The sequence below is a fragment of the Centruroides sculpturatus genome, unplaced genomic scaffold (assembly GCF_000671375.1).
Source record: "Centruroides sculpturatus isolate CEXI.00-Female unplaced genomic scaffold, Cexi_2.0 scaffold999, whole genome shotgun sequence".
In the NCBI taxonomy this organism is placed as follows: domain Eukaryota; kingdom Metazoa; phylum Arthropoda; class Arachnida; order Scorpiones; family Buthidae; genus Centruroides; species Centruroides sculpturatus.
In genome coordinates, this window is record NW_019385237.1 from 71,999 (window position 1) to 88,702 (window position 16,704).

Sequence of the window (16,704 nt, forward strand, 5' to 3'; positions counted from 1 at the left end):
AATTATAGATTTATCTGTTACGTGAAGATCAAAGAGTTCGTTTTGTATTAAGACTTACTCCAGAAGAATTAAGAGAGAAACTAGAAAATTTCAGAGAGTGAGTAAATAAAACTTTATCTGTGCAATTTAAAATAAATACAGTATACAGTTTTAAATTTAAGATAAATTTTAAAAATAATCTACATGATTGTTTAATTTTTAAAATATTTCTAGTGTTCTCAGCAATATAACAGGTGCCATAGTCAATGTGGATGAATATAAATATCATGAAAATCATGATGGATCTGTGGACAAAAAGAAGTAAGTATAAAAATGAATTTATGAAAGTAATGGAAATCAAATAAATTTAATTTAAAAAAAATTAAATTTTAATCATTGGTATGACTTCTATAATATGATATGACTTACAATAAAATTTATTAATCATTCTAACAATTTTAAATAGCATTTATCAATTCAAAATCTATAACACACTGATAACATCATTCAAAATCTTTCTTTGTATTTTCGGTTATCTTTAAAATCATAAGTTATTTTCAATATAACAATAATGTATGTACTTTATAGAGAAGAAAACAAACTGCTTTCCTGAAATTTAAGGATAAAATCAAAAACAGTAACAATTTCAGCTAATGAGCCAGGCTGAAAATGTAAGCGTCTTTCATTTTATCCTTGACTTTGTGTAAGCAGCTTGTTTACTTTAGTTTCTTCAAAATGTAAGTAAAATCAAGGGAGTCAAAACAACAAAAGTCTAATGTAAAACTACAAGCATTATTTTATAAAAAATAAATGTTTGAAATTGCATGAATCAGTTGTAACCAATAGTCTATATATGTTACTAAGTAATTTATGAAAAAAATTAAATGTGTTTTTTTTAAAGTAATTTTGAAAAGTTAACTTTAATTTTTATTTTCTTAATTTTCTAAAAAATATAGTAAATTTCTATCTGTGTTGATCTTTTCAATTACAAAAATTTTCCACATACGTGTAGCAAGGGTAAGAAGTATCCAGAGTAGAAAGAAACACAAGTAATATGCAAAATTAGAAACAGTGTATAGGAAAATCTAACAAATTGACAATTTTTAAAATTATTTTTATGTATCAATAAATATTCTACTAATATTAATACAGTAGAGCCTCGAAAACTCGGCACTGGATAACCCGGCACTCCGGATAGCTCGGCCACACATTGGCAGGGCAAAAAAAAACCCTTAGTTAATTAATTTTCATGATAAAGACAGCTTTATGCCTCATAAAGTATTTTTCTGAGGTCTGTCTTATCAGGTAAATTACTGTACAGTGTATTCATTAATTTTCATTTTCATGAAGTAAAGGCTCTATGCCTTCATAAAGTACATACTTTTCCTTTGTTTAAGGGTATTTTGGCAGTTTATTCTCTGTTGTATTCTCAAGTAAACAATACATACAAGTACAGTACAGTATTTTCTAAGGAAACACTCATACTTATTTTTTTTAACCCCATTTCCGATAACCCAGCATTTTCACAAACTCGGCCACCCTTTGGTCCACATTAGGCTGAGTTTTTGAGGCTCTACTGTATTATAAATGTTAAAAAAATCATATATTGCTCTCAGTTACATCTTTACAGTAAAACCTAAGTTGAACTGCATTTAATTTAAAGTTGTGTTAACTAAAACTGGTTACAGGTCCTATGCACAGCATATATATAAAGTTTTCCCTATAATATGATGTTGTTCAGTCAAAACTATTGGCACTTTTAACTCAAATCTATTTTCCTATGTACCTTCCATCCTTTGATAAGTCCATCATCTTCATTTTCACTTATATTCCATGTAAATACAGATGATTAGGTAAAATTACTCTACAGCTCTATGTTGAACATAACACTATGCCATTACAACCTCACAATGATATTCTTTTATTGATACAATATGTTACCAGTGTTCTGATTGGGACACAATAGGATGCTATGGGGGTGCCTTGCACAATGTATTCAAAAGCATAATAAATTCTATACAATTTTGTAATCATTCTCTAAACAGACCCTTAAGAAAGTGATAATGAGAAATTTACAGCAACAGAAAGATTTGAGAAAATTGGATATTCAGCTTGTTAACTTAAAATTCTTTAATTTTAAGTCAGGAGTTTTTATCCTTTAACTTTGATTTAATTAATGAGGTTTTACTGTATTATCCAAGGATACTGCTTCATCCACAATATGCTTCTTTGCTTCCAAAAAATATTTTAAATATCAGAATTCTATCATTCATTTTAGCATCATATATATAGTAATGCAACACTTGTCATATTTTATTATGAGATGATAGTATTGATGGAATAAGATCAACAAATCATATTTGATCAATATAACTTTCTGATAATTGTGATTTATTTAAGTTAATAAATTATTAAGAGGCATTAAAAATATGGTTTTGATGAGATTTTCACATATCAAATATAATAAATATCTCTACTAAAACAAATTTTTAATAATTATATTAACTACAAACTTATTGTAGTAAATGTAGCACAATAACTGTATTAATTAGGAAATATTTTACAACAAATCTTTTCATATATGTTATAGCAAATATTATTCCCATCAGAGCCCTGGAAGAGAGAGAAAACTGTGGAGTTTTCTCCCAGCCCAGAGAAAACTTAGACCAGTAATGTCCCTATATTTTCTCTTGCCTGTTCCTACCCCTATGAAATAATGTTATTTTATTAACAAAAAAAATTTTAAGATTTTTTATTAATAAAGAAACAATACATATTTCATTTTTAAAGGGGCTACTAAGGGGCAGATAAGGCATGCTCTATGCTGGGTCCAAAACAAGCTCTGGGCAGCTATGACTACCAGTAATATTTGCATTTATTATGTAAAATTATATACAATATTTTAAATTTCCAATAAAAAGTATTAATTGCTTCTTAAATTGAGTTACTTTAGTTTACTTAAATGATTTGTTATAAATACTTCTGAAAACTAAATTTATGTTTCTTTCTTGGCTCTATACTTTGTTTGAAATCTCTTATTGAGATTAATAATCACATAACTCATTTGTTATTATAATAATTATAATGAATTTCATATTCCTAGATCATTACTTTTTTTTATTTTCCACTCTTCAAAGTCTATGTAGCTTATATTTCATGAAAAAATATTCTATTCTTATATTAATTAAATGAGTGTAAATTTACAGTTTAGGCTCTTTTTTTTACTGAGATAAACTGTTTAATTTCAATTGAAATCCAGAAACTTTTGCTGTATCAATCTGGTTAAAGTCCCAGGTGACATTTTTCGTATATTCAGTGGGCCATAAAGTAATAAATGTAACACAGTATCATGTGTTAAAATAATTACAACAGGGCATGCATTTTTAATTAAATAATAACATAAACTGAAGAAAAGTGACTGTAACACTTTGCTGAAACTGGTTTAAAAAAATAATAATAATAATGAATACTCAGAAAAGGGTGTTCAAGATACTTTCTTTTATCAATCGATCTCGCGTGCTTGCTTTAGTCACACATCTCTTGTTATATGCAAACAAAAAGCGACACATCCTTTCTGTATTATCCTTATTGTGACGAAAGCATGGACATGTGCTATAAAGTAAACTTCACTGTATCCAACACAACTTTAACAATTCTTTTATATTTCCTATTTAAAAAACGGGTATTCATATATAAACCCGATTCATTTAGAACAATAACTGCTTCGAGTGTTGTTTAAAATAGCATTTTAAAATGATTGAATTATATTAAATATTTATTCGGTGAATTGGTGAAATAAGTAACTGCATGAAATCAGTGCGGTGATACGTTAATTGGGTACTTAGTTCTCGCTTGTGTCATGTTATTTGCCTTACGTAGACTAAATTAAAGTGTAATTTAGTTTAATTAGGACCAAAATAAAAATAAAATTTACCCATTTATCATCGTTATCAACTTTAATTTAATCCTAAAAGAAAAAAAAACCCTATTCTACTTTAGAAATTACTTTTGATTATGAGTATATGTACTGTACAGTAAAACCTGTATAAACGGGTATCACGCTGTAGTGAATTTTTCCGTTTTAGACAGGTTGTACTGTAGAGCGACTCACGATATGCCAAGGGGTGCTTTCTGGGGAAAATTGCTATGGGAAAATGGCCCTGTTTAGGTGTTAGATACACGTAGAAAACGCGAAAAACTCATCCACTTGCCACTGATTTTCATAAAAATTTTTTGAGATCTTTCTTACGCGTCGACCGTGGTGCAACCTGTTGATACCCATCTGTATAGTTTGTGAGCGACGCGTCGCTCAGAAACAATACACGCGACGCGACAGAAGATCTGTCGCGTACGAAGAATAGCGCACTTGAAATTTTTATCAATAATTTTACTTTTATTTAACTTTAAAGTACATTAATTTTTTTTCTATTATAGGAGTGATTTATATATGCATTTTGTTAATAGAGAAGATAATTCCATTATGGACGTCAATACGGTTTTATCGTAAGTTAATTTTGTAGTGTTAATATTTTTGTGATTAAATTACCAAATGAATTTTACTTGTAAAGTAGGATAAATGTAGATTAAAAAATGTATTTAATTTTTTCACAAATTATCCATAAATTATTATTATTATTTAATTGTTTTTCAAGGTGCGCATCGTCAAGTTTCGCGTCGCGTCGCGTCGATTTGAGTTATTTATATTAGATTTTCCTTAATAAATTTCTGCGTTTAATGTTTCTAAATATAGGCTATATATATATATATAAATCGAACACTACGATGTTTACGTTGGTGGATTGTGATGTGAATTCGAGAATTTACTAAATGGATAGTAGTATTGTATCTAATTCTCATAAAAGCACATTTTTAAAAAAAATCCTTACTTTTCCACAGTTTAAAAATGTACATTTTTACAATATTTTAAAAATTCAGCTTATGTTTATTTATCAAATTTTGTATTAACAACGTTAAATTAAACATCAGCACTTCAGAAAACTCATCTGTAACCACTCGATGATGGCATTAAAATCCAAAACAAATATTTACATTTAATAATAATGATTTATATTTTAAAATAATCGTAGTTAGTTAAATTATTCTACTTAAAATTTATATAAAATAATTAATTCTTACTTTAAAAAAAAAAAAAAAGAAAAAAGGAACAAGATGCTCTACCGAACAAAAATAGGGNCGAGTAGAATACAATTTATTTGGATAGAAACATTGAATTTTTAGACGAATTATTTAAAGAATTCAACGTCCTAGAGAGTGAAGTACGAGTTATTTTTTTTATCTTTAAAACTTATTTTCTTTTAAAATTTTATTTTCAGAATTTATTTATATATTTAAATATTTTGCATACAGGCTGCTAAAGATACCATAGTAATGGCGAGTGTCGAAGGCCAAGTAAGAGTGTGGTTAATAGGATTAGCCGTATTTTTGGCAATTATGCTGGTTTTAGTCATCTCTTTATGTTTAACTCAGAGAAGCAGGTAAATTTTCATGTTCCTCATCCAATAAAATTAAATTCTGCACTCAAACTTTAATAAATTGCACACGCAACAAGTCTAAATCCATTCCTGAGCTATTATGAAAGGTCTTCCATGAGCCTTTTATAACACAATTAAACCAGGCATTTCCATTTATACCGGATAATTATAAGTTTTTAAAAGAGTGAGGCCTTGTAAACTGAGGCCTTAAGCTAAGTTTTGTATAAATCCAACCGTGCTGTAATCTTATTTACCTTCTCTTCTAATATTTTTATTACTAAAAATCTGTGTAAATAAATCGCTATAACATTGGAATTTATAGAAAAACTATTCCAGAAGGGGGAAAAAATTGATTTTATAGACGACTGATTATCATAAAGAGTGGAGAGTGAGTGATTTTATAAGCGCCTACATATTGTTCATTTGTATGATGGAATGCAATTGAAGGAAATCGAGTTTATTCTCCTTCCATGTTTGTTATTTATAAGCTCTTAAAGACGATTCTGTGATGTAAAAAGAAAGAAAGAAAAGTCTGCTTTTTGAGAAATTCCTGTTCAATTCAGCATGGAAAAGATAATACTTCAATTTTACATTCAGGACAATAAGACGTTAGCAAAAATAAACTTATTTTACCACTCTACTCCTACAGAAAATAAATTTTTCTTTACTGCATTTAACATGAGAATACCGTATAAATTTCTAAATAAATTGTATTCTACTCGAATAAAATGCAGTGTTTTTTTAAAATAAAAAAAAAACGTGGTTTTTAAAAAAAAAAAAAGTCCCGCTTGTTTTATATTAAAAAACAAGCGGGAGACTTTTTAAAATAAGTCTTTCAACGGTGTGTTGCTTTAATTCTAACTTCTGCATTCAGTAAAATAATAATAATAATAATTTTTTAAAGGTATGAAAGGAAATTAAAAGCAGCTACTGCAACAGCATTTGGTAAGTTTATTTTCTTTCATTTTTAATCCGTTTAATCCTGATCTTCTCTAAAGAAAATCCATTGTTTAGGTTCTCAAGATTCAGCTCTTAATCGTATGGATGTACCAAATACGAACCAACACTCCGTAGAAGGGTAAAATATAAAAAAAAATTGTGTCGATTTTTAATTGTATTGAAAAACATTTTTCGAGTAATTTTATTATATTTTAACAGGTCGAATCCAATTTGGATGCACGCTTACGACAACGAATGGTATAAAGATGAAGAGGAACTGAGGTTGGTGTTAGATTTGATACTGACGTAAGAGACTTCAGAAGTGTTAAAATTAATTCAATTTTATCTTATTTTGTAGCCATAGATCAGAAGATGACAATTCTTTAGATGAAAATGCAGTGGAAGATACCGAAACTTCTACCAGTCCATCGAGTGAGACTACACCCCAACATGCTCCTACAGTCAATTATAAAAGTGTTAGAATAGCATCCGAACCATTTACCATTACGTCAAACAATTCTCCTAAAGTTACGTCTGGTATTCAACAGATTCATAACACTCCACCCAAGGATCCGGTCCAAGAACAAAATGATCTTAACAAATCAAATAAACATTTCATATACGGATCGGGTCCGGTGCTCTTAACACCTCACATTGCCAATTTGGAAACTTCGGAACTTTAAATTTGAATTAATTTCTAGAAGTTTTGAGTAAATTATTATTTGGAGCAGGACTTTTATATATATATAATTATGCAACGAGGGGAAGTGCTCCTTTTTTTTGTACCCTACTCGTGTGAATAACTCGAAATTGAAGTTGTGAAAGAACATTTTTCAAAGCTCAAAAACTAGTTCCATGCTCAACTTTGATAAATATTTCGAGTTTGGAAGTAAATGGAGTAAATTTAGTGACTATTTTTATAAAGAGAAAATCCATTTTTTTGGAATTTATACGAAATATTTCGTGAAGGACCATACTTAATTGAATGAATGGATGAACAGCGCTTTTAAACTACTCGTGCCACAGAAGTTTGACGTCTTGTTTTTTATTTTTTTTTTAATGATTTGTGATGTCGTTATACATGAACATTTTGTGTATCTAAATTATTGTATTTTATGCCATAATCATTATTGTCTTAACGTTATCATCTATCTGCCATCGGACCAATAACTTTCAAACTGTTGTGACATGTATCGTTCATTTTTTTTACATGTTGAAACGAATGAATTAAAAACGAAACGTTCGACTTTGTACTTTGTTTTGTGCTTTACCCGCATGAAATTGTACATAAATACTTAACGAAAGAATAGAGGGTGATCCAGAAGTCAGTTAACGGTGACTTCTTTTGCAAGAAAGCCAGCAATTTGTATATTGCAACGCGACACTTGGACGATCTGCCGAAAAGGCAGTGGCGCGTTATAGCTTCACGGGGTCCAAGTAAATTAGGGAGCCCCATGTACAGGCATTTTTTTCTTCGAGGGAATTTTTTGGAGGAAATATTTTCTTATAATAAATTGGTTTGGAGCCCCCTGTTTTAGTGGGGGACCCAGATAATTGTCCTTCTCGCTCAAAGAATAACGCGTCACTGCGAGGAAGGAAGACTTTCTACAAGAAAATGGCCCCCTATTTAGGTTTTTGAAAGCCCTAAAAACTCCACGTGGCCAAGCACGAACCCACGACCGGATCCACTTGGCTACTGTTGGACCAATTTGTATATTAAACAAGGAGGATTTTTTTAATAGCTTTTTGTAAATTCGATAAAGAATTACCCGAATAAAATAGCAATTTAGTTTTTATAATGGTTAACTACTTTAGCTAAAAAATAATTAATTTGTGGCTTTGTTTTAATAAATTTTGTAAAAACAAGATTTGTTCTAAGCTCCATTCACAGTTCATATTCACAAAGTTTACCCATACACACAAAACTCATTTAACTAAATTTTGGGCTACACTTCAGTTGTATGCATTCCATTTATTCTTTTTGTTTTTTTTAAACTAAATAATATAAAATAACATGATTAATTAGTAGTCACACATTAAATTTATGCATGTATATGTTTATACAATATAATACAGTTTAACCTCCAATGATGGAACCTGCTCAAAATGTTAGCCAAGTTTTTAGAAATATTTCTTTTTGAAATATATATATATGTACAATCAATTCATCTAAAAGCTGGTTGTTTTTGGGCTTAAATTATGATAATCATAATTAATTAATAATTAGCATAATTCATAGTTTTTAGATATGTTAGAATATTATATAATTATTACACAAATTAAAAGTATAGTAAATTATCACAGAAGCCAAGTTTGTTAAATACAAAGTGCATATGATTTTGCTGAAATTTTAGTTAATCAAAAACAATTTTCAGGGTCAGAACAATGACTGCTTAATCATTTGATTATTACGAATATTTTTGCAATTTTCTTTTTTGTCACTAAAAATTGCATTTATTCAATATAACATTGGCAAAAAATTAATGATATAGAAACTTTTATAATATTCATTCAAAATAACTAGAAATAGGTCACAATTCTATAAATATCTTGGNAATTTATTTATTAATATATTAAAATATAAAACATTAAAATATTTTTATTAATGGAATTGATAAATTATTCAGAAAAATCTTATATATTCTTGCAAAATTTATATCATATACTAAATTAAAAAACATTATAATTAAATAACAGAAATTAAACAAATGTATTTACTACGAACGATTAAAGCAACAGCTTTTCCGATCAAAACTCTGTGCATAAATCGATACCTTAGCAGACAAATTCTTTGTTCTTCTACAAACAATAGAATACCACGTTGTTGACTTTGTATTTTCCTCAGGGGTTGTCTTCTCTGTACACCGTTGACTATCTGTCATCAGACAAACAAACGTTACAGAAAATGATGTTCTTCAGGACTATAAAACTTAGTTCAGAAATGTTGTGGCAATAAAATTTTATCGAATTTTTACCCGAATCCACGATAAGAAAGGATCTTTATTCTCTTCTATTTTCTTCCAATATCTTTATTCGTGGTTATTATTATTAAGTTTTAATTAAAATTATTAAAATAATCAATAAAATTTTACTATTATTGAAACAATTTTTTTTTCTTTACCAAGAATTTCGTTTGTTTTTTGTTTGTATACGGCAGCGTGACACGTGGGAGATCTGACATCCCGAGAAAACTTTTAACGAGAAATTGGCCCTATTTACGTGCTACTAACGTAAAGAAAATCCGAAAAAATCCTGGCCAATTCATAATGGGCTTTGCTAAAAATGACCTCTTAGTGCCCAATGGATGAAGAGTTTAAAAAAAAGGCCTGCCTCGATCTTTGTCGACGTTTCAAGATTTCCCAGTCCAAAAGATGTGAAAGTCTTGGGTTTTTGGGAAGGGTCATTTTTTTTGACTGACCCTTAGGGGCTCGCGGACCACCGGTTGAGAAACGAGGCACTAGAATACGAGGTCTACTTTAGCTGTCGGAATTACTATAATCGTCATTTTATCTTCTTCATTAATGAGATAGAATAAACTGTTAATCACTCAAAATATCTCTTTAATCTAATGATAAGTTATCTCGAAGATTTTGAATGATGCAAGACAATTATTAAATACTTTAATTTAAAACTAGTTAAATCTAAAAATGTTTCCTGTAAATGCGAATTTACTTTGTGTAGGTTTTACTTAATTAGAGGAAATGGCCGAGTAATTATTTAAAATATTAATTGATAATTCTTCAAATTCGCAACGTGGAAATTGAATCTTGTTAATACTTTTAATTTGCTGTAATTTTATAGTGTAATTTTTTTAATTTTAAAGGTTTATTTTCTGTAATTTCCTCGCTGTTATAGGGCCTATACAACAGAGGGAAAGTATGGAGGTGATTTTTTGACCCTCCCAAAATTTCCCCAAATTTTTATATTTTTGGACTCGGGATCTTAAAACGTCGAGAAATTAAAAAAAATTGGAGATTTTCGCTGTATGTATGGATGTTAATGTGTGTGGTGCCCACCAGTTGACGAATGGATAAAACCACTGGACTTGGTTGTGGGTTCCATTTTCTCCAAATGAGTTTTCTGGGTTTTCTTTACGTTAGTAACACCTAAATAGTGGCCAGCTTCCCTTAGAAAGTCCTCCCTGGAGACATCCCCCACGGCAGCTCGCCCACGTGTTGTGTTGCCGCACGTGTGTGTTGGTTGCACCATTTTTTTAAAACCCAATTATAAGCTTAATAACTCTTGCGTTTTTTATCAAAAATTTCTGAAATTTTGCACGGAGGTTTGTGTATTAGGGGGGAATATTTCTAGAAATTTTCAAGAAAATTGCACTGTTTTTTCGGGAGATATACTCTCATCTTAATATCTCCCGAAGTGGCCTGAAGATCTTAAAGATAATGGTAGTAATTATTGGGAATGAAAACTAATAAAGAATGCCGGAAAAGTTTAACAATAATGCTACCAGCTTTTTAAAAGTCAGAAAAGCATTTACATACAACACGTTAGTAGAAATTAAATGATAACACGGGACATTTAAGATAGGGAGGGATCAACAATCAATTTTATAGACTGATTGATCGTACGATCCGTCAATAGTATGAATCACAAGTAGTGTGCCACTGAATGTCTTCTAAATGATTTCTATTGTTAGATAAACAGTAATAATACGATAAATTTATCTGATAGTATAGTTTATAGATTCAAGAACAAGTAGGAGTGTAGAGAGTGACCTAAAAATCATTTAACCGATACTTTAAGAACGATTAAAAAACCGGTTTGAAAAGGCAGTCGCTTGTTAAAATAATCTTAATTTAGCTCAGTCAACTGACTTTTTGACCACCCTGCGTTTAAGAAAATAAAAATATATCTTTTTCTACAGTGTTACGTAACAAGTTTCGTAATAATATTAGGAAGGAATAATTAAAATTAATGCCCTTGCAAATAAAATGGCGACTTTCTGCAAGTCAGAATTGATTGCAGAAAATCTTCATAAAGTCTTCGTTTAACAGGTTAAATATTTAATTAAATTTCAAATTTAATTAAGTAAAACCTGTCCAAAACGGAAACCTGCTTAAAAAAAAAAGGTATTTTCTTTTTCTTTTGGAACGGAGAGATTTTTTTACGTTAAAAGAAACCTGTTTAAAACGGAAACTCGATGAAGAAATACTCGGTAATCGTGCAATTCCGGCTTACGCAGGTTTTACTGTATTTTTTTTTAATATTAAAATTTTTATCGTCTCTAATCTATTCGTGAGTAAAATTATACGCTATGATACGCCAAATATTTCTCTGTACGTCGCTAACGTCTGCTAATGACAATGCAATTTCGACATCCCTGTAGGTCAGAATTGCATCACCTGTACATTAATCCAAGTAGACTTATATAACAACAATTAAGCGATTGTAAAATATATATATTTAATTTATTTTAGCCTATTTTCGAGTTTTTAATGTTCGGATTTTTAAATATATTTAAAAGAAATAAATATAAATATTTTCTTAACAAGTAAAATAATAAACTTAACTCCAAGATTTTTACATTTTTTTAGACTAGTGAGACCTTGAAACGTCGAGAAATGCAAAAAATTCGGTGGTTTTTCTGTATGCGTGTGGTGGAGGAGCGATTATGTTTACCCAATTTAAAGCTTTATAACTCCCCTACCTTTGGTCGAATATTTCTGAAATTTTGCTGACAGGTTTGTGTATTAGGGGCATCGATGCTGTCAAATTTTCGTGGTTAAAGGTCGAATGAGTGAGGAGATAGAGGTGGTCATGTGTCATATCTCCGGTCGAACTTAATGAAGATTTTACTCGTTATTAGCATTTACAAATATTTTAATTGCAAAAAACCTGTCCAAAACGGAACCTGGATAAGAAGGAAGCCTAAAAATCCGAAAAAATTATTCGTAACGGACCGATTTTCTAACTTAAGAGAACCCGTTCATAACTGTAACCTGCTACACCGGGGAAAATATATTCGATACTGCAAGATTCCGATTTATGCGTGTTTTATTGTATCTACAGCCTATTAAAAACCTTTAAAATTTATTCATGTTATTCTTTTATGGCTGTAAATTTATAAATTTATAATACACAGCCATAAAAATAATCGTTTTAATTCGATAAAAACTGGGAACAATAATGTAAATTATAGAAATTAAGACAGTATTTTTGTCGATTGTTAATGTATATTTTCCTTATATGTATTCATACATCGTTTTCCCCGCATATAACGTTCTAGTTACGCGATTTTATGGCTTATTGTTATCGTAATTGTACTTTCAGTAAGACGTTCCGTGTCTTAATATTAAATATTAAATCATTTATTTAATTTCATGCAGTAGATGGACACGAAAAAATCGTTATTTAATCATGATAAATACAGTAGACCCCCTATAACACTGTTGATAATTCCGTTTTATATGAATTCCATGTTATACGAGTCACTTAGATTTTACAAATACGTGTGCCGGGCTGTGAACTGCTCACGTATTTGTAAAATCTAAGTGACTCGTACAACATGGAATTCATATAAAACGGAATTATCAACAGTGTTATAGGGGGTCTACTGTATTTATCATGATTAAATAACGATTTTTTCGTGTCCATCTACTGCATGAAATTAAATAAATGATTTAATATTTAATATTAAGACACGGAACGTCTTACTGAAAGTACAATTACGATAACAATAAGCCATAAAATCGCGTAACTAGAACGTTATATGCGGGGAAAACGATGTATGAATACATATAAGGAAAATATACATTAACAAATGACAAANGAATTATCAACAGTGTTATAGGGGGGGTCAACTGTTGTACAGTAAAACCTGTTTAAAACGGAACATTCGGTACCGTGCTATTCCGGTTTATACAGGTTTTACTGTACAAAAAACAATGCAAGATCATATAGTAAATACAATTATTCTTTTATTGACTGATAAAAAAAAATACACAAATTTGAATTAAATAATAATTAAAAATAATTTTATTGGATTATTATTATTGTTTAAGAATTTATTTTTTTGTGTTCTTGCTTTCTCATTTCGATGTACTCTTTCAATTGCCGTAAACCTGGTTCGTTAACCTCTTTGAAATAGGGTAACTGACTTTTCAGTTTGGTGTACCAAGCATGGAGATGAGGATGGGCACTCAAATCGTAATCGAATACCTGAGATAGAAAGAAATTAAATGAAATTAAGTTTAAAAAAAGAAATCGAAATACAATAAAACCTGTCTAAAACGGAAACCTGCCTAACCGGAAAGAATATTCGGTAACCTGCTATTACGCGGGTTTTATTGTATTTCATTAAATGCAGGAAAACTTGCCTAAACCGGAATTATTACTGGTTTGACAGGTTTCTTTGCTTTGAACAGGTTAAACCGTACAAAATTTGCTGCGTTTTAAAGAATTTTTCCGTTTAGGCAGGTTTCCGTTTTATTCGGGTTCCGTTCTGTACAGGTTTTAATTTATATTATATATTTTTGGTATTTTTTAACTTTGAGTTTATCCTTTAATATAGGGGTTCCCAAACTTATTTCTTGTATTTGACTGTGTAAATTTAAGCAGTGTCCGTGTTTAAAAGGAAACTAAATAAAAAGGAAACCTGTCTAGAAAAAAATCAAGACAATAGCTAATATTTCTAATCTTATCTGACAATATTTAATCATTATGGAAATATTTTTTGAACTTTAATTCTAAGATATTTTGTTATGTAAGTCTAAGAATTTAAGTTATTAATTTAATTACCCTCCCCCCAAAATACAAGGTGTAAATAGTAGAAGGTATTGTGAAAGAGGGATTAGATATTAAAATTAATAATAACAAAAAATCGTCCAGATCTTTCGAAATACAGCGAAACCTGTGGCCAGACTCGCACGGTACCGAATATTTTTCTGTTTTGGAATAGTTTTACTGTAATTTATATCAAATACAAGGAAGTGTTCTCAAATTTGCCTTCTTGACACACCAGAAAATAATGTTAAAAATGTATCTTTCTCTTCCAACGCCCCATGTCGCCCTTCGTCTTTCAGCGCCCCTTGTGTTTTCTACCGTCCTCAGGTGACAGTAGCTCCCCTTGTGTTTCTTTATCATACTTTTATTATCTTAAGGGTCGTCATATATATATATATATTTCGTGTAGATTTAAATAAAATTATTTTATATAAAAGTTAATTTTCTCCTACAGAATATTATAAAATCTTTCAATAAATTTAAAATAAATCAATGAAAAATCTAGACAAGTCTAAACTTGATATTAACATAAATATTACAAAATTCATGCTGAAAGATAAAATTTACTGTATGGTTATAAACGTAAGGTCGTGGGTTAAATCTAATTACATTATTTTTCCTAGTTAAGGATTAATCTATTAATACTTTAATCTAGAAAATATAAAGCGAGCAAAAGATTTTATATAGAAAATAATTACCTCAGTAATAGTTATTGTAGCCAAAATCGATAAATCGGCTAATGTTAAATGATCGCCAGCTACATAAGTCGATTTCTCTAAAAATCCATCCAGGAATTTCAAAGAATTTTCAAAGGCTTTCTCCTTCTCTGGATCTTTCTCCTTACCCATGAACAGAAATGGTTTCTACGAAATTAATATTAATATTTTAACACAAAATGTAAAATTATCTTCATACAAATCATGTAGAAGAACAGATTTTTAAGTTATAACTCACAGAATAATCCGCTAAAGTTTTGTACAAGACACCCAAGTCAAAGTACAGTAATCTGTCAACGACCCCTCTCTTCTGAGGATCCTTTGGATATATGTTATTATCTGGAGCATATTTGTTGGCCAAATATGTCAGAATGGCTCGGCTATAATGTTAATAACATTATAAATTTGTATTTTACAGAATACCGTGTGTAGAAAATATATTCAAACTTACCTTTCCCATACGTAATAGCCATTATCGTCAAGAGTTGGTACGGTATGTTGGGGGTTCATCTAGTAATTAAAAAAGTTATATTCAGAATTATATAGTAAAATCTGTGTAAACCGGTAGATTTAGCAGGTTTCCGTATTATTCAGGTTTCGTTTTGAACAGGTTATACGGTATAAATATAATTAAAGCATTGTGGTTCTTCCTGCTGTAAAGGACAACTGTTCTTCCCTGCAATTAGCCACTCAGTGGAAGCCAAAGTTGGCAAAATTTCAAGAATTGTAAACTCATCTCACGCGGTATATTACCCCACATTTTTGTATAAAATACCTTAAATTTATTCAATATTTTTAAAGGATTTAGGAAGAGAAATTACCTTTATAAATTCGGGTTTAAGTTGCTCCTGTTTCGTTAGATCTATGGGCTTCTTGTTCAGATCGATACCCAGTTGTTTGGCGGTCATCAAAACTGCACGGCAAGGTGCAATCGCCTCCATAAGATACAAATCGATGGGCATGTTTAATGTTGTTTTTAGTAAATAGACAATGTAATTAACACTCCTGACACTGTGCCACTTCGTTTTGTACAGTTCGCTTCGTGTATCTGTATCAATCTTTTATTGGTTAGTATAATATGACGCAAAAGGAAAGCTATTATCAACTTTCTACACACTTCTAAGCCGTAAGCCAGATAAAAAAACAAGGACGATATATATAAAATATATTTAATTACACTAAAACCTGTGTAAACCGTAATAGAATATTTTCTCCTGTTTCCTTTTTAAACAGGTCGTTTTTTTTACATAGAAAATCATTTACCGAAGACTTTTTCCGTTTCGGACAGGTTATACAGTAATTCAGTGCGAGATTATTTATTCTTACTTAAACTGTCATTAAAAAAATACAGAAAACAATGCAAGATCATATAGTAAATACAATTATTTTTTAATTCGATAAAAACTGGGAACAATAATGTAAATTATAGAAATTAAGACAGTATTTTTGTCGATTGTTTAATGTATATTTTCCTTATATGTATTCATACATCGTTTTCCCCGCATATAACGTTCTAGTTACGCGATTTTATGGCTTATTGTTATCGTAATTGTACTTTCAGTAAGACGTTCCGTGTCTTAATATTAAATATTAAATCATTTATTTAATTTCATGCAGTAGATGGACACGAAAAAATCGTTATTTAATCATGATAAATACAGTAGACCCCCTATAACACTGTTGATAATTCCGTTTTATATGAATTCCATGTTATACGAGTCACTTAGATTTTACAAATACGTGTGCCGGGCTGTGAACTGCTCACGTATTTGTAAAATCTAAGTGACTCGTACAACATGGAATTCATATAAAACGGAATTATCAACAGTGTTATAGGGGGG

At 29.9% G+C, this 16,704-nt stretch overlaps 1 protein-coding gene and 1 pseudogene across 1 annotated transcript in view; one reads left to right on the top strand and one right to left on the bottom strand.

The window, feature by feature from the left end:
• The window catches only part of LOC111636563 (cadherin-23-like), a 37,819-nt gene extending 30,158 nt beyond the window's left edge, over positions 1-7,661 (top strand). The window contains exons 28-36 of the mRNA XM_023381842.1: positions 9-97; positions 214-300; positions 4,414-4,479; positions 5,186-5,255; positions 5,347-5,474; positions 6,376-6,416; positions 6,486-6,549; positions 6,630-6,692; positions 6,769-7,661. Of these exons, the coding sequence (XP_023237610.1) occupies positions 9-97; positions 214-300; positions 4,414-4,479; positions 5,186-5,255; positions 5,347-5,474; positions 6,376-6,416; positions 6,486-6,549; positions 6,630-6,692; positions 6,769-7,093 (933 nt within the window). The 3' untranslated portion in view covers positions 7,094-7,661. The remainder of the gene's footprint in view (positions 1-8; positions 98-213; positions 301-4,413; positions 4,480-5,185; positions 5,256-5,346; positions 5,475-6,375; positions 6,417-6,485; positions 6,550-6,629; positions 6,693-6,768) is intronic.
• Positions 7,662-13,373: 5,712 nt separating this feature from the next.
• The window catches only part of LOC111636548, a 14,136-nt pseudogene continuing 10,805 nt past the window's right edge, over positions 13,374-16,704 (bottom strand).